Here is an 18,498-nt window from a genome sequence, read left to right as displayed (position 1 = left end):
ACTGTGCCTCAAAGCCGCTGAAACGCGTCTCTCGGGTGGCACTGAACGTGAACAGCAAGCGTCAGACCTCTGCCCGTTTTGCTCTGCCGTGTTAGCCGTGCCCTTGGACTACAGCAGAAGCAGATAAAGCTCTTGAGCATATTCACATTTTCTCCGGGCAGGGCTCTGCCTGTTCCCTTAGAGGAACTGGGCCAGGAAGATGTCCGGCTCCTTCAAGGAGCTGGATTTCCAACAGGCCGACGGCCATCGGAACAGGCTCCCGATACCCCAGGGGACACAAAGCCTGGCTCAAGAGTCAGTCCCGCACAGGACTTTGGATTTCTGGAGTAAAAGAACAGAAAACTTGTTCTGCTCCTTCGGAAGCAGCTGACGGGAACCTGCTGAAATTATCAGAAAATTCAGTCTCTTTATCTGAGAAGAACTGGCTTTTCCCAACAGTTTTCAAAGTGAACAATTTTTTTGCAGACACAAGGCTCAAATTCTCCGCCATACTTGTGGAAAAGCACTTTGAGTGAGATAAACCAGTGACAATGTTTAAAAAAAGCTAAAACAAACAAAACAACTTTCTGGTAGATGTAACAGGAAAATGTAAGGCTTTGGAAAACCGGATGTGTAGTGAGCCCAGTTTAAATTTTTATGTGAATCCTGCAAAGCTACGAATCGTATCTGCTGATATATCACACGTTTGGCATCTTAGTGTGTGTTTGACACAGAGAGAGCGGGCGGGTGGGCTGGGAACACGCAGATGGAGACAGACCCGGGTCAGCTCAGACACGCACTCACTCGCACGCACACGCACGCAAAGATGGTAGTGACAGCCCTAGCGTGTCAACCCAGACTCTAATACACATGACGAAACTAACAGCCAGTCGGAATTAATCACTAACCAAACAGCTGCCAGACCATAAATACTGCAGGAAAGAGGAGGAAGACAAGGGTCCGGTCTGCACGCTGCGTCGACCTGCACGAGGCTCTGGGGGCACACGGGCTCCACCCTACCCCGGCCCACGCTGGGCAGTGTGGCCTGGGCAGGTCCCCCATTTCCTCAGCACAAACGAACAGGGGTACACAGGATGGCTCCTCAACGTTCGCCCAGCTTTAAAACATGCCATGGGTCGGTGGTTGTAGTTCAAATAAAGCCAAAATTGCATGTAAATTAGAAGTGGACACCGTGGTTAACCACAGCAGGATTGCAGAAGCAAAGCAGGGGTTTGCGCGGTGAGGACGGTGTGGGCGGGACACGTCCGGAACTGCGTGGCCGTAGGGTCGCCACCAGTCACAGGGCTTCCGACCACGGCGCCAGGCCACCTCACACCCACGGGGCCTTCTTGCGGATCAAAAGGTATCTTATAACCCGCTTCTTTCCTTCTATGCAAGTTACAGACCCTTAGAACACACAGCATACACTTTTAAAGACCAAACTTGAGGATGGAAACACTTCTTTGAGGTCTTTCATCCTTGATCTGTGGGCACGGACACCGAGGTGAACATGCCCGCTCCCAGCACACTCAGACACGCAGGCCAGCAGAGCACCGCTGCCTCGGCCGGCGCCCAGCGATCCGACTGAATCCCACTGAATCCCACCCAGTTATCACAACGTCTTCAAAACCACGGCTTTCCCTAGGCCTCGCTGGACTCCTCAGCACAGACACACCGGGACTTTACAAACCCCGCAATGCCTGTGCGGTTTCCATCTGCGCGTGTGACGTCCCTGCGAGTACCGAGGCATCAGGTGTTCGCCCCCCACCCCGGGGCAGAGCAGGAAGGCACACCGTGGGGGTGCTGCACGCCGCAGGGAGGGGGCTGTGCCCAGAGGGGAGGGGGCCACACCCTGTGGGGAGGGGGCCACATGGCGCACCTTCACAGCAGTCCTGCCACACCCGTAGGTCCACTCTGGGCACATCATCACAGCTGCCATACCCGTGGGGGAACTCGGCCACTCTGAACACGTCCCTCTGCACACGTGTGATGTTGTCTGCGTTGTCACACAGGATCCTGGCCAGGGACGTCTGCTTGATCTGCGTCAGCTGCGCGGGGGAAAACACCCCCGGATTCTCATACCACAACCTGCGACCCCCCCGAAAGAGAACAAGGTCAGACAGACCGGGGACTCTGAGGCCCTGAGGAGAGGGACGCAGTCCTACACAGTGTGTCGCCAACAGCAGAGATGCCACTGGCTTCCAGGAGGGTCACTTGGTGGACCCGAACGTTACTGGGACTTCCTACTCAGACACCAGCCCAGATATCCAGACGCAGACAGCTGCTCCCCCGAGGCGTGCACGGCCTGTGTGGACAGGCCAGAGAGGCCCGCTCCTGCTGACCTGCTCAGCACCAGGCAGGGACCCCTCTCCGTGCACACGGCCGATCTAACTCTATGCCTGAAACGCTAACTCCTGCTGGAGCTCAGACCCCTCTGAGACCCACCGGGGATTCCCTGTACAGTGTCCACTTGCAGAAATGGAAATGTCCTCATGAGGAAGCACGTAGGTTAAGTCTGTTCTCGGGCTGCGGTGACGCCAGCCACCAGAGGGGGATTTGCTCATAGCACCCTGAGGGGGGTACACACTTCTGCATCCTTGGCCCGGACAGAAGGGCCACGGCCCCACCCTTGCCCAAGTCCCCAAAAGGCACGTTGAAGAGCTGACTCTCCCCTGCGGCATCTGGCTCACCTGTCCCCAGCACGTAAGCGCTTGAACTGCGTACTCAGCAGGCACATCAGGGTGGGTCCCAGCCGGCTGCCAGGCACCAGGTCTTCCACCACGAGTGCAGGGAACAGGTCGATGTTGAGTGGTGACCCATAGAGCCTGCAAAAGCCGAGGGAGACCCTGTCACCACAGAGCCACGTGGAGTAGGACCCAGCAAACAGGGTCACAGAGCCACGTCGGGTGAGGACATAGCAAATTAGAGGGAAAGCCCTCATCTTTTCCTGTCATCACTTTACATTATTCAGGCCTTCAATTCACAAGGAAAATTCATCTCTATTTCTTTACAGAACTTATCTATTATATTTTAAACACTCTTCCCCACTTTCTGGTCATATATATGTATATGAAACACACACACACACACACTCTCTCTCTCTCTCTCTCTCTCTCTCTCTAAGTTTAAAAAGCCAAGGGAACATAAGGAAGAAAATGAGCCACACCATTCCTTACAATTTACAGACAACTGCAGTTGGTAGTAAAATATATGCCCTTCAATCCTTTTTCATCAATATATGTGAACAATCAAGCATATATAAAGACATTTTTAAAGAACAGTCCTGGGATTCTACCATATATCGAGAACATGTTTGTGAAAAAAAACTATTTAATATGCAGAAATAGTACAAAAGACTAAGTACAGTTTAAATGTTCAAGGAAAAACATTTTCATCAGTCTTCTGATTCCTTGGAAATATATGGGGGCGAGCTAAGAACCGACAACTTTTACCACAGATCAGTCTGATGGTATCCTTTGAATATCTAAGGAACTCTACTGGACAGGTGGTCCAAATGCCACCCGAAGATCAGCTAGACTGGCCACGTTTTCTGCACAGATGCGAGCCGCTCAAGGCCGTGCAGGGCTCTCCTCGGCGGCCAAGCATCTCACAAGCCGGATGAGAGCGCCGTCCTTGAAGAGAGCCCTCAGCCGTCCAAAGCGGGGCAGCGGTGCTCCTGTTCCCCAAGGTCAAGGACATCCATGAGCTTCCAGGGCGCATGCAAATGAGACAGAGCCCAGCAAGCACGCTTCCTGGGCTGAGCAGGACCCTGGGGGGGCCTTTCCAGGGATGGGGGCTCTCTTCTTCCTGTGCTCCAGCCCCACTCCAGCTGGGGCTCCCTGCCACCTTGCCACTGATGGAGACCCCAGACTGACTCCATCTCAAGGAGCTTCCTTCCACCGGGGAATGGGGCCCCATGCCTCCCGCTCAGGGAGTGCAGCCCACGGGGTCACCAGCCCAAAGAGCAGCATATGGGTGTTGATGACCTGGATGGACGCCACCGACCCACTCTTTCTGCCCCTGTACCCTTGTCTCCACCTGGCCAGTGCAGCTGTGGGTAATGCAGCCGACGTCTGAGCCCCACCTGCCAGGCTGTCTGAACGTTTGAAGTAAGTCTGGCAAAGGAGAGAAACACTGGGAAAGCGACAGCGTCTGTCCAGACATGGACCAAGGGGGTATTTAAGCACATAAAAACCACGGAGCTTTCACATAAATCCTGATTAAGCAACAGTGACAAACAAGTTTTGTTCGGGTGGGGCACACATTTGCGGGATGCACCGACCTAATAAAGTTATGGAAACAGACACTGGAACACGTTAAACTTAGCAGAACATAATGTTCCCTTATTCATGACTTGCAATAAATTATAAGGAAAAGTCATTTTTCTCAAGGAGGCAAAGCTGAGACCTAATTAGAGGATGTCTTAACTTCAGGGTTAACTAAGTCAATAAGTAACTTATTCTTCAGTGAACTGGAGCATCCAGAAAATATGCAGAGTGAGTCTTTATAAGAAAGGGTTTTGGTTCTTTTAAAACAATTCTTCCAAATGGAACGAATGTATCGTGGAGACAACTAACTCATAAGCCCAGGAATTATGAGGGGTCATTATGGGAAACTAACAAGAGGTTAGACTGCGTCAAAGAAACTGGAATGAGTAACTTGAGAGAAAAAAGTAGTTAAGCACAGACGAAACGCTGGAGGAAGGAGACTGACGCTGGGCACTTTACTCCTAATCAGGCGTCCAAATGCAGGGCGTCTGGGAAGGAGGCTGGTGTCAGCAGGGAAGGCCCCCATCTGCGTCTCTCTCCAGGAACGCCCCATGGTCCCCAGACACGTGCCACTGAGCCCTGCTCCCAGGAGGGACGGAGGGTGCTGACGAGACCTGCACAGGTTTCCTGGGGCTGTCAGCGGTTGTCCCAGCGGCCTGGAGACCCACCTGGGTCTGGGCACAGGTGAGGGAGGGAGAAGCTGCCAGCCAAACCTCAGGAGCTAGAGACCAAAGCCCCTCTCTGCAGGCTCTGCCAGTTCCGGGCCTTGCTCCCAACGCAGAAGGGGACCTCGTCCCTAAAGCCCCACAGCCCTCATGCTGGAGCGATCCCCTGCAAACCCCCCACCTCACCCTCCGGTCACCCTGCCAGACAAGCATGCTCATCTCTTAACTGAAAGCTCACGGCACACCTGGCTGCAGGCACCCGCGCTCCTGGCTCGGGGGCCCTCCCTGCACCAGCACAGCCCCCCAGGCACCTCCGGGGCGCTTCTCCACCACCCTCATTGGCTCCTCTATCTGGCCTCTAGGCTGCAGAAACACAAACTCGAGAAGAGATACAAATCTCAGCACCCACGCCTCTGGTCCTGGGACGCCCACAAACGCAAGGCATGAAGCTCGGTCTGGCGACTCACCGTCTCAGCTTCTCCCGGATCTCGGGGCTCTTGATCTCATTTGTCAGGTCGTCAAAGGTGTGGGCGGACGACAGGTTGCAGTAGACCCGGTAGTCGTGGTAGGGGGGGATGCCGTGGTCCCGGCCCCGTTGGATGTTGATGGCGGCCAGGTCCAGAGCCACCGTGTGCGCCATCGAGAAGAGCCGCTCTGTGAGCTCCGTGTTCAGCGGCTGGGAGGGCACGCGCATCTTCCCGGCCACGCCGAACAGGCCCCTGAGGATCGGGTCGATGCCACCCTCGTTCACGATCCGGAAGGGCGAGAAGAAGGCTTTGTGCAGCGGGATGTGGCCCTGGGCGACGGGCTCGAAATTCTCGTCCAGCCGGTGCAGCACGGGGTTGATCAGCGTGTGGCCAAACCGGAAGGCGGCCGTAGCGAAGGCGTTGAAGATGCCAGCGTTGATGCCCGGCTCGTAGCCCCGGTACTCGCCCAGCATCCTCATGCCCGCTTCACCCAGCACCTTGGGCAGCCAGTGCTGGTAAGTGACGTGCTGCATTTGTGCGCCCACAATCTTCCGCGCCTCGTGGTAAATGGTGTCGCCGTCCCAGTGCGGGTTGAGGGACAGCAGCTCGGTGGCCACGCGGTTGTGCTCACGGAACCAGAGCGTGTGCATGCTGGTCAGGCCCAGCTGCTCGTTGGCGCGGTGGTCGCCGGCCAGGAAGCAGGGGATGGGGCTCTCGCTCTCGTCGCGCATGCACTCCGTGGGCGGCCCGGTGGCGAAGGGCAGCAGGGGCTTCCCCGACCGCTGCACGATGCCCTGCCTCAGGAGCCCCCGGTGGCTGGCCAGGTCCCGGATGGCGCGGGCCTCATGGTCTGTGCTGCCGTACACGTTGGATGCGTCGATGTAGGAGGTGAGCTGATTGATCTGCTCCCGGGGGTACACGGAGTTCATGAGCAGCGATGTCATGCCGCTGCCGCACACGGGGCTGGAGCGCACAAAGAACATGCAGCGCGCACCGCTCCTGGCGCGGGGGTCGTGGGTGGGGATGGCCACCGAGAAGCACGGGGGGTCATTGCTGCACACAGTGCTGCAAGGCTGCCCGTCGGAGAAGCGGGCCTGGCTCAGGGCCACCACGGTGGAGTCCAGGTCGTGGTCCAGGAACTGGCCCCACTGCATCAGCATGTGTGTGAACTGCGCGTCGGGTGTCACAGTCTCGGTGCCGATCAGTGCAGTGGACACCAGGCGCGGCATGGGCAGGGGGTGCCCGTGGTACAGCCGACCTGGCGCAATGCCGCGGGGGGTGTTAAGCCCGTTTTCGTACACGGCTGTCAGCAGGCGCTCGAAGGCGGTCATCGAGGCGCCCCACATGGGGTGCTGCAGGTTGTTGCAGGTGCCATCCGGGGTCCGGTACTTCCGGTGGAAGCACATGTCCGAGCAGTTGTTCCTGCGCCGGTGCGCCGTGCAGCCCGACAGGTTGGCGATCAGGCCCAGGTACTGCGGGGACACCAGGTCGTTGTAGTGGTAACCTGGGACCAGAGAGGGACACGAGCTGACCCCCACTGCAGCCCCGCCCGGGCAGCCCACAGGGACCAGGCACAGTGCGAGTGGTGATGCGGGAGACACGGGGTTTGCTAACCCTTCACCTGGCGCCTCCCGACTTCCACAGACACCTCTACCTGGCGCTTTCTAACCCCTGCAGACGCCCCCACCTGGTGCCTCCTGACCTCCAGATGCATCCACCTGGCGCCCCCAGCTGGCTCCCTCCTGGGTCACTCCACAGATACCTGCCCATTTCCCAAAGCTGCCCTCACCCTTTGGTGCCTTCACCCCACAACCCGAGCCCTGTGAGATCCCGTTGCTTCTCTGCAAGGACCCCTGTGGTAGACAAAAGACAAAGCCCTGGGGAGCAGTTTTGGGCACCACAGGGACAAGACCTCAAGGCCACAGCGTCCCTATCCCACCACCAGCCCCGGACCGATGGCAGAAGCTGTCAGCAAACACTGTGGACAGAGTGACGTGTTTGACGTTCTCCCCAAGTGCCTTGGGAGGCGAGGCTGGGGTCGCCTCCTAAGGGGGGAGCAGAGGCCCTGAGGGCCAGCGCCCCGCCCAGGCCCGTGTCCTCCAGCACGCAGAGGTGGGGGCCGTGTTCACACCGCTTGCTGTGGGCTCGGGAAGCTTTGCCTCACACTCAACGGTAGCAGGAAGGCACACACACCGGCTCAGAGCGGGGGCCACTCCCGGGGGGGGGAGAAAAGACCCCATGGTTCTCACTGTCACACCTCCAACTCACATTCATATTTAGTGATGACGCATTTCTACACTCATGGAGATAAGCAGGCAACACTGACAGGTCACAAAGCATGGCTCCCAGTCTGTGTGGACCTTCTGCACCGTAAAACTCACCTGATCTACCTCCTCCGACAGCACCACCGTCCCCGGCTGGGCATCCTGTGCTTTCAGACAGTGCCACGTGCTGCGCAGTGACAGGGTGTTGGCCACCCCCTGCCCCACATGCCACTGGGGAGTGTCTCATCTCACCAACCGCTTTAAGGTGCTGGAGCCCCACGAGCACCCTAACGGCTACATGGTGCCGCACCCCAGACATTCTGTGTCCCGTCTTTAGCTGTCATCCTGCCCAGACCCCTTCACACCTTCCTTGTCAGGGGACCAGCCTGCAACAGTCCGCACGTGGGGACAGCACACACCCGCTGCACGGTTTTCCAATGAGTGCACCTCGTATCGCTGACAGGCTTCCCCTGGACCCGACACACACACTTCAGCCACTATTTCATCATTCAGACACAGCGGACTGGGCACGAGAGGCCCGCGGGGGGCTTGGTACTAACTCGTTCCGTTCAGGTCGACCAGCAGGCCGTGCTGCACATGCTCCTGGATCAGCTGCAGGGTCCGCTCGAAGATCTCTCCCGCGCGTGCCTGCTCCACCGTGTAGGGGTCCCGCGGGTACCGGAACAGGGCCAGCAGGTCGTTGGGAGAACGAGGGCGGCTAGCCGGAGTTCAGAGGCAAAGAGGGAGAGACAACACATCCTGAGGACAAAAATGACTCACATACAAAAACATAATTGCTGCCTTTTAATGTTTAATAGCTACTTTTCCAGAGACATGAGGTACGATACCTTATTTATCCCAAGTGGAAGGCAACAAAATAAAAAAAGCCAAAGACACTAAAAACAAATAATTAATTAGGTCAACAGAGAAAACATATTCTGTTTCAATTAAGAGGCAGAAAAACCAATTTGGAATCGCTGACACGAACACACACTCATGGCTTGTGACATATTTTGTTTTTGCCCAGTCACTTAGTAAAAAGCCAAAAGAATGAGTCGAAAGTTCTAAAAATGCTTTATTTGTGAATCATAGCTCAGCTCCCACTTGGAAAGGACATGCCTCTCTGTTATCTTAACCCCCAAAAAGTTGACGCTAATGTTGTTTATGACTTTTAAATTAGAACCTTTTTTGCATGAGTTGAAACAGGTCAGAACTGTGTCCCAGAACTGCACCGTTCTGCCCTGGAAGTTCCACGAGACGAGGGTCAGAATTCTGTTGCCTTCCCCACATACCTGTCAAACAAGTGTGTTCGGGTGGAGTTTATGGCCCTGTCCACAGTCGCGATTGCTTCAACGATTGATGTGGCCACAAACGGATCCCCGTTTCGGCTGACATCAGGCACTGGGAAAACATAGCCGCATGTTACCAGAAAAGACTCTGCACGGGTTACTCATGAAACGTCTAGACATGACATCATTCAGACGACCGCCTGCTTTTCCCCAAATGTTATTTCTACTTTTCACACCAAAGCTTAAATTACTTTATCATGAAATCTACTAGAAGCTGTTCCAAACAGTATGGAAATTGCAGACTTTCAATTTCTGAATCATTTGATGAACAGGTAAGGACAGGGGAAAAGCAGTCATGATGTAAACACTGAGGTTCTACAAAGCGTGATGGGTCCGAGAGGTGCTGACCCCACCGGGCAGCTGGGCAGGGCGGCCTGAGGGGCTTCGCCTCCAGGGGTGCCTGGGTCTCACCCACTCCCCCGTTCCCGACCCTCGTGGGCTGCCCTGTCGGCACCACGGCAGGTCACACCCCACACGTGCGCCCACGGCGTCCTGAGCCCTCTGAAGCTCCCTTTCACTCCATGTCAGTATCTGCCCAGCACTTTGGGTTTGCTGAATAAAACCTCATTTCACACAGCTCATGCCAGGTTTGTGCGGGTAACAACATGCATCTCAACACGCCTGGTTGGCTTTTGTCAACACACTCACATATGACCACATCATGTTACAGTAGTACATGTTTTTCAATTGTAAAATATAAATGTTAACTGGGAAAAAGTTTGTAAATCATAGTATTTACCAATTTAATATTACGTTTACTTCACTCACTATGTACCAAGAAAATAGGGTCACTTAACATTCTTCCCTAAACCGCAGCAGGAGCTCCCAGGTACCCCTGTATGGCTCACGTTTAGTTAAGTGCCTCCAGGCCAGGCACGGTGGGGAGCTGGGTGCATGAATTGGTCAGGCCCTGTTCCGGTCTGAGCACAGAAGGCAGATTAGCTGCTCTGAAGTGGAAAAGGCAAAAATGCAGACACGAGGGAGGGCCATGGACGCAGGGATGGGGCGTGAGTGTGAGGTCTGGCAGGGCCGCAGGTGCAGGGAGAGCCGGGGGTCGGCCTCACGCTGACGAGCTGTGCCTTCGGGTCGCGCCCTGGGACCCTATGCAAAGATAAAGGGTGTAGGTCTCACCCTGGTAGCGCCACGAGTCTGTATTTTGGAGAATGGAGGCAGGAGGGGGGTGGCTGCCACACCCTGGATGGGGTACACCAAAGGGCAGACGCCAGGCGGCCCTCACTGTGCCTCTGGGGCTGCCGCCCGGGTCCAGGGGAGGGACTGTCAGTGCGTCTCCGGAGGCTTATTTAGGATGCCAGACTTAACACATCCCAGGAGCATACATGGCTGTCCCAAAACAGACAGAAGGCAGGACAGCAACATGGACTCGTAGGGCAACGGTTGCATTACACTTGCCAAAAGATGGCTGTGAGTTATATGCTGTCGGATTTGAATGGTTTGGGATGACCACTAACCCAGCCACCAGCCACTGATCTGGGAAACCCCATGGAGTGCATCACCATAGCTGGCAGAGCCTCAGAAAGGAGTAGCCGGGCATGCCTGCCTGGCCTGGCCACTGACCCTGCCTCTCTGGGCCTGGTGCCCTGCCCTGCAAGTGGAGATTCTGGAACTCCTAAACTCATGGGCCTAGAATTTCACTCAGGGCCCACGTGCTTCCTCTGCTGCCTTTGAGCCCACGCAGGGGCATCCGTGCCCGCAGCAGAGGAGGTGGGCCTGCCTCCTTACCGCTCACGCTAAGCACCGTGCTGACCGAGGCCTGCCCGATGGTGTTGCGGGCCACACACTCGTAGCGGCCTGCGTCCGCGGTCCCCACGTCGTGGATGGTCAAGAATCCCTCAGGGCTGATGTGGAACTTTCCACTTTCCGTCACCTGGACCCCATCCTGGAGCAAAACAGAAGTAATACAGGAAGCTGTTCCCCACGGGCAGGGGGTACCACCCGTTGGAACCTCGCAGATGGAAACATCCAACAGGCCACGAGCAGGGCAACCCCAAACTGGAAAGAGGAGATTCTGTTCATTCCAGTACAAGTTTAGTGGCATGAGCTTGTCTTATAGGTTTACAAAGATCCATAGAAGAGTAAGAGAGCAGACTAAGCTCCTTGGGATTTTCCAGGATTGAAGGCAAGCCCGTGGCACATGCACCATGGTAAGGAAGGCGCAGAGTAGGGCACCCAATGTGGGGAGAGGGGCCGGACACCTAAGCCAGGCCCAGGAAGGATGATGCCCCAGGTGGGGGCAGGAGCAAGAATGAGCATGTGGGCCGTGCAAGATGGCCTCGTGGTTCTGGCCGAGGGTGGGCGAAGGCTGCCGGGCGGTGGGGGCACAGAGAGTGCCAGGGAACCACCAGCACTGGGGGGACGTGGGGCACAGCTGTCCCTCGACCCCAGGGACACAGCTCGTGATAAACCACTTGTTCGTGTTTAAACACCACCAGGTGTTTTTGCATCAGGCTTAATGCAAACAACACAGAAAAAGCAAAGAACAGATGCCTTCCCTCCTGACTGGGGAGCCAAGGGTCTGATGGCTGCCACCGAGAAGGATGCGAAATGTTACAAGCTCTGCTTTACTCTCAATAGTGAGGAGACCTGAAGGCTCTTAACTCGAGGCCGGTAACCGGATCCTCCTGCTGTAAAAAGTCCAGGGAAGAGCGGGTGGGCAGCAGCTGCCCCGGGCAGGTGCGTTACCTTGTTCCAGGTGATGATGGGCTCAGGCTCCCCCTGGGAGCTGCACGGCAGCTGCACGTTGGTGCCCACCTCCACCGTCATGTCGCTTGGGATGCTGGCAAACACCGGGGTGACTGCAACACAAGGGACACCCGATGGCAAAGGAGGGAACCCAGGGGGGCCTGGGGCCCTGAGAGCTCCTGGCTGTAGCCCGGCCCTGTCTGGGTCTGCCCACCACCTGCCCGGGCCCTGAGCAGCAGGTTCTGGTTGCAGACTGTGAGCCACACCCTGCACCTGGTGCTCAGGGCCCGGAGGCACAAGGTGGGACATCAGGAACCCCGGAGACAGCCAGAGGGTTGGGGCCAGAAACTCAGACTTTGGACAAAAGCTTTCCTTGCTGAGAAAGTGAGGGCCTGGGTAACAGGTGGACCCAGAGCCAATCTGGGTAACAGGCAGGAAGAGGCCTCCTCCAGGGCCCAAAGTCTCATGGAAGGGCTGGCGGGGGCCTGCCTCAGCCCTGCACTGGCCTCTGCCCTTGGGTCCTTCTGAGTGCAGAGAGCGGCCAGAGGGGACATCCAGAGAGGACAGAACGGGGCCATAACTCAGCCGCACTGCAGGACATGGATGCGTCTGTCTGGCCAGCTATCAGACCCGAAGTTGCTTCCGTAACCATCCCAGAAAAGGTGTCAGGAACAACCCATCCTCCAAGGCAATACTCGTCGGCCGAGGAGGAAACCCACTGATTTTACTCCAACAAGTTGGGCGTCATTAAAAATGACACGTGCTCCTGCTGATTTAGTGACTAGAAGCACACACCTCAGGAGCTAAGGGACAGTGACACTTGGATTAACAGCAGCATGATGCTGGCTGCAGAAAGCTGTCCTCCCAGGTAACGGGTCTGCACACGGCCGCTGGGGCCGCTGGAGGAACCCCCTGCACACGTACCTCTGGGCTGTACCGTCAGGTGGGCCATGACCCTCTGGGAGCCAATGATGTTGACAGCCTGGCACTCATACTGGCCCTGGTCGTGGAGGGCGACACCAGAGATCCTGAGCGTTCCCGAGGACAGGACGAGGTGCCTCCTGTCCACAGAGAGCTGGCTCCCTGGAAGGCATAGGGACACTGTCAGCCACATCGCACACTCGGCAAGGCCTGAGCCAGAGCCAGGACAGACACCGCCCAGCCCCACCAAGGCTGAGGGGTTTGCCCAGACCAGAGGCAGACAGGCTGGCCCCCAAGTCTGTGCTGAGGGCGAGCAGGGTGAAGGCCGGGGCTGGAGGGCATCTCACCTCCTTTTGTCCAGGCGATGACGGGGTGCGGGTAGCCCTCTGCCTCGCACTGGAAATCCACTGTCTGTCCCTCTATCACAGCTCTGTCCTGGGGCGTCACAGTGAACCGAGGGAGAGCTTCCAGAAGGAACAACAAGGGAAACAGGGCATTCAGACAGTCGGGCAAAACACCACAAACTGGCACCACTCCTTCCCCATGGGCAGGCCGCTGCATTTGTGACGAGAACACGGCAGCCCTACTGTGGGGCCGTGTCCACAAGCAGGCCAGGAGGACGTGTGAGAGGTGCACGAGGCAGAAAGAGCATCCGACGTGGGGGTTTCTCAGCCCCAGCCAGCAAGTGTGCAGAAAGCCCACGACCCCTGCAGGTTTCTACAGCCTGAGAGCAGGTGGCTGCCCAGTTCAGCCTGCAGAGGACGGGGCCGACTCAAGGAGACGCGTCTCACGGTTCATTACTGTGTGGCGATGGTCACATGGTGCAGCCCCGCAGTGACAGCAGGCAGCACTGTCACCGGGTGGAAGCAAGGTCTGTCCGTGTGCACAAAAGTAGGAAGCACAGCAAAGCAAGTAACTATAACAACACAACTGCACAGCTATGTGTGTGCAAAGGAGCCCGAGGGCCAGTGAGCAGCAAACTGGCAAAACGGAGGCAGGAAGGTCGAGAGGGAAGCAGGGAAAGATCTGATTCCTCGGTATTTTCCACTTCTGCACTGCCTCAGCACTTCCCAGAGAACCCCCCACTCTGCACTTTATGTATGAGCTAATAAACTCATGATGGCGGCTGGTCAGCACACTTGGAAACACACTGTGCACGCCTGGAAATGATGCACACTCTCAGGACCTATCCAAAAATGGATCCTAGAGAAATTCCAATAGGAATGCAAGGCTTACTGGTTAACTAAAGCATCCATGCACGCATGTGTGCACACCGCACACACCTGCAAGCACATGCATGCATGCACATGCACACACCTGCCTGTGCACACACGCACTTGCATGTGCACACACCTGCCTGCACACACGCACATGCCTGCGCACACACACACTTGCACATGCGCACGCCTATGTGCACACACACACGCCTGTGCATGTGCACACGTTCAGGGACCACTCAGTATCCTACACGCCAGGTGCTCTGCGTGCTGTGGACAGGGCAGCTGAAATACACGTCCTCCTGATGCTTCTACCAGAAAGTTGCACAGAAGTCAAGATGGTGTAAGTGCAACTGGTGAAAACAAAGCTTGGGGGACGAGACAGGTGGGGATGGGGGCTTACCTGTCCCCTGGAGGGGCTGCACCTGCAGGCGGGGTCCCGTCTCCTGCTGAGCTCACCTTGGACGATGATGAAGGCCGTGGCGTGGATGCTGTCGATGCCGTTGGACGCAAAGCACGCATACTCCCCGCTGTCCTCCTGCACGACATTCTGGATGTACAGGCCGCCGGAGGCCGTGATGCGCACGCGTGGGTCCACAGGCACGGGTGTCCGGTCCCCTTTTGTCCAGGTGATCTGGGGCGGGGGGTGGCCCGTGGCGCTGCACTCCAGTGTGACGCTCTCCCCGACCAGCACCTCCGTGTTCTGGGGCTGGATCACAAAAGCGGGCCGGGCTGCCCCAGGGAAGCACAGGTCCTGAGTTACTTTCCTCCGAGGGAGCAAGACTCCGTGTGGGTTTCTTTTCCCTGTGCTACTCTCTCTGCTGACCTCTGACCTAAGGGAACCAGCACAGGTTGGCTGTGTTTCTTTGTTAAGAAATGTGAAGACAATACAGATGCCAGGCCTTAGGTCAGAGGAGCAGCGGGCAGCCGAACCCTCTGCAGAGTCCCAACTCGTTTATCCTCATCACGTCACGTCGATCTCCATAAACCTTGTTCGTAGTTCTTACTGGCTTAAAACGTCATTTTTGAAGTGTCTTTACAACACATAAAAATAACCAATTTCCCTCACAAAAAGAAACATGCAAATTAAAACTACACTTAGTATTTTTCAAATCTGAATCTAGAAAAAAAGCCCATGCTCTTGTTAATGTGTTCTGCGGGTGATTTTGTGCAGGGACAGAACTCACACTTGAGTAAAACTGTCAAGGCCCCCCTGAGGGAAACATGGCCAACGCTGAACATTCACACAGCCTTTTACCCAGAAATGACTCTGCTGGGAGTTTACCCCAGAGATGTCTTTACAAACATATAAAATGACGCATGTACAAAGAAAAGTTTCCTTGTTTTTTAATTGTTATGTTTTCTCAGGCCAACACCCTTAGCCACAATTCTGGAATCCAAAAGCTCCAAAAATAAAACATCTTTTCATGACTTATTTGTTCATAAAACGATCTACCACAAGGCTACATATAGTCTTCATTTACTGACTGTAAATATTCAGTTTGCTGTAGGGTGTTCACATATTGATTACAGGGTGTTATCCAAGCGCCTGGATGGTGTAAATCAGCCCAGCAGTTATGCACATTGTGGCCCTTCTCAAAAATTCCCCCAATTTCTTAATTTGAAATGATATCTAGCCCAGGGGATTTGGATAAAGGGATCTGTAACAGCAAAAAAGATTTAGAAAAAACCTAAATGTTCTTCAAAAGAGAACTGGTTATCTAGCCCATCTTACACCTAGATGACAGAATTCTGCGCAGCTCTAAGGAAAATAGCAAGAAAATCCCTCGTGCATGGAGATGAAAGGCCTCTGAGATACAACAGCACCGGTTTCCCATGTGCCGAGAGCTTTTTGAGAATGAAGAAGAATTTTGTAAGTGGGGATGGAGGTAGGAATTTGGTGGATGAAAGAACGGAGAGACGTTTGTCTACACCTTTTCGTGTTTGTTGATGTTTAAGCCCCATTAATCAAGTATCGAAGCAACAAGACTATGGAACATGAAGAAACACGTTTAATGTCAGCATTTCCAGAGAAGGGCAAGCTGGACACTGTGAAGCTGTATGCGGGGTGACAATACCAAAATCAAAGCCCACCTTGGGGACAGAAACTGTGTACGGATGGGTCCCCAGTTTACCATCCAGCAGCACGTGAAAGAGCTGGAGATGAAGCCGGAAGCCGGCTCCCACCACACCACCCAGGGACTACGCTGAGCGGGGCACAGACCTCATCTGAAGCTCTACTAGCCAGAAGCTGTCCTCACAGGTCTGCGGCCTGGTCTCCCTACATCAGGTAAAAGAGAGCAATCCCAAGGGGAGGCTGAGATGCAGGAAGAAGCAGCATCGGGCAGGACCACCACACGGGTAAGCTAGACGAGTGTGGGGTGGACAAAAGAACGATGCGTTATACATGAAGAAGAACGGGACTCAGCCGATGAACTTTGGAGGTAAAGGTGAAGACAACAGCAGATTCTGGAACCTTCTGAGCACCTGGAACTATGGGGGTAACCGCGAAAGAAAGGTAACAGAGCACAGCCCCAAACCAGATGCAGGAGATGGATGAGAAGAAATTATTCCAAAATAGGCGAGAAACACAGAAAAGCCTGGGTGAACAGTCCAAAATAAGACGTAGAACTTATAGATCTAAATATATTGTTAACTATCATAAATACATAAATGGACTCACTTAAGAAAACATTGGTCTGAGTTTTTTAAAAACCAGAGCAGCGCAGGTACCACCTCTGAGGCCTGGCAGTCCACGTCCCACCTGGAAGGAGCCCTCGGGTGAAACGCCCTCCACGTACCTGGAGACCCAAAGTACCTGAGGGTCACCTCTTGTGTCTTCACCTCCCCGGCCACATTCTTCGCCATGCACTGGTAAATGCCCTGGTCCGTCTCCTGCGTGTTCCGGATCATGAGGGTTCCGTCGTCCAGCAAGTTCAAGCGGGAATCTGTCTTCATGCTCAGCTCGTTGCTGTGAAGACAGAAATCTGGACACTCAAACCCCTAACGTGTGAGGAGGTGGCCGAGTCCCAGCGGGGGTTTTCAGTCTTGGCAACCTGCCTTCAGAGCGACACCGGGTACGGTGGTATGCTGCCCTTCCAGGATGCCCAGGTACTTGCAGCTCTAATTTATTCATATGTTTCCTTTTATTATGTATATGTTCAATCTGCAAAGTTTTGAAAGTTTTAAAGTGGTCCTTGTTTCAACAGCAAAAAATGAATGCAGTGGAGAATTCACAGAAGCATTTGTTGTTTCTGGCAAATTCCTCTAAGATAACAGGGTAGAAACATTTTACACTGCTAAAAGCGGATTACATGTGCCGGCTGAACAAAACTCACTGGTCGGGAATGTGCCCCATGCTCAGAAACCACAGGGTGCTCCTGGTGTAAAGCCCGTCGTGTGTGAGCAAAGCCCAGCCTGTCCCCACCCCCTGCCCCCTGCCGCTCTCCACCTGCAAGGAGCCACCGGAGGTGAAGTTGGTCCTTGTTCTCAAGGTTTCCTGGATGGAAGTGACAGTCACCTCAGGCCTCATAAGTGACACTCTTAATGATGTGGCCCAGCTGAGTTCCCCTCCCTTAACCACTCTGAGCCTGCAGGTGGGGCAGGCTCCCAGGTGGGACAGGCTGTCAGGTGGGGCAGGCTCCCAGGTATGGATGGCTCCCAGGTGGGACAGGCTCCCAGGTGGGGGCAGGCTCCCAGGTGGGGCAGGCTCCCAGGTGGGAACAGGCTGTCAGGTGGAGCAGGTTCCCAGGTGGGAACAGGCTGTCAGGTGGGGCAGGTTCCCAGGTGGGGCAGGCTGTCAGGTATTGATGGCTCCCAGGGGGGGCAGGCTCCCAGGTATGGATGGCTCCCAGGTGGGACAGGCTCCCAGGTGGGGCAGGCTGTCAGGTATGGATGGCTCTCAGGTGGGGCAAGTTCCCAGATGGGGCAGGCTCCCAGGTATGGATGGCTCCCAGGTGGGGCAGGTTCCCAGGTGGGGCAGGCTCCCAGGTGGGGCAGGTTCCCAGGTGGGACAGGCTCCCAGGTGGGGCAGGTTCCCAGGTGGGGCAGGCTCCCAGGTGGGGCAGGCTCCCAGATGGGGCAGGTTCCCAGGTGGGGCAGGCTGTCAGGTATGGATGGCTCTCAGGTGGGGCAAGTTCCCAGATGGGGCAGGCTCCCAGGTGGGGCAGGCTCCCAGGTATGGATGGCTCCCAGGTGGGGCAGGTTCCCAGGTGGGACAGGCTCCCAGGTGGGGCAGGCTCCCAGGTATGGATGGCTCCCAGGTGGAGCAGGTTCCCAGGTGGGGCAGGTTCCCAGGTGGGGCAGGCTGTCAGGTGGAGCAGGATCCCGGGTAAGGACAGCTCTCAGGCGGGCCATCAACAGGAAGGCTGGACAGCGTGTAAGGCCGACCCTACTGCCTCCCTGCTCACCCTTCCTACAAACACCTTTCTACAAAACTCAGGAGTTCAGCCACATTTCTGCCGGGCATGTGGTGCAGGTCTGGAAGGATAATGACTCAGTGCCTGGGCTGCCACCTCCGGAGTGTCCTCCTTGCTCTGTCAGGACTAAACATGGCCAGCGAGGAGCCCAAAGTGGAAAAGCTGGGAGCCAAGACCCAAAGTGGGGTCCGGGCTGTGAGCGGGGTCACTGTCTGTGCAAATGAACATGTGAGTATGACAAAGGTCTCAT

General features: G+C 55.6%; 1 protein-coding gene across 4 annotated transcripts in view; it reads right to left on the bottom strand.

Moving 5' to 3' along the window:
- The window catches only part of PXDN (peroxidasin), a 74,748-nt gene that overhangs the window by 7,558 nt on the left and 48,692 nt on the right, over nucleotides 1-18,498 (bottom strand). For 2 of the 4 annotated variants that reach the window (XM_036881634.2, XM_057497486.1), the window contains 11 exons: nucleotides 16,632-16,801; nucleotides 14,290-14,562; nucleotides 12,961-13,077; nucleotides 12,617-12,775; nucleotides 11,693-11,805; nucleotides 10,733-10,889; nucleotides 8,936-9,044; nucleotides 8,204-8,361; nucleotides 5,380-6,883; nucleotides 2,670-2,804; nucleotides 1,859-2,067 (listed from right to left, as the gene is read on the bottom strand). In XM_036881634.2, coding sequence (XP_036737529.2) covers nucleotides 1,859-2,067; nucleotides 2,670-2,804; nucleotides 5,380-6,883; nucleotides 8,204-8,361; nucleotides 8,936-9,044; nucleotides 10,733-10,889; nucleotides 11,693-11,805; nucleotides 12,617-12,775; nucleotides 12,961-13,077; nucleotides 14,290-14,562; nucleotides 16,632-16,801 — 3,104 coding nt within the window. Of the gene's footprint in view, nucleotides 1-1,858; nucleotides 2,068-2,669; nucleotides 2,805-3,426; nucleotides 3,656-5,379; nucleotides 6,884-8,203; nucleotides 8,362-8,935; nucleotides 9,045-10,732; nucleotides 10,890-11,692; nucleotides 11,806-12,616; nucleotides 12,776-12,960; nucleotides 13,078-14,289; nucleotides 14,563-16,631; nucleotides 16,802-18,498 lie in introns of those variants that run through there. The other 2 variants (XM_057497488.1, XM_057497487.1) reach the window with 2 other exon arrangements.

Source organism: Manis pentadactyla, chromosome 2 (assembly GCF_030020395.1).
Source record: "Manis pentadactyla isolate mManPen7 chromosome 2, mManPen7.hap1, whole genome shotgun sequence".
Taxonomy (NCBI): Eukaryota; Metazoa; Chordata; class Mammalia; order Pholidota; family Manidae; genus Manis; species Manis pentadactyla.
The sequence above is the reverse complement of the archived record's forward strand: the minus strand, read 5'-3'. Positions and strand labels throughout refer to the sequence as shown.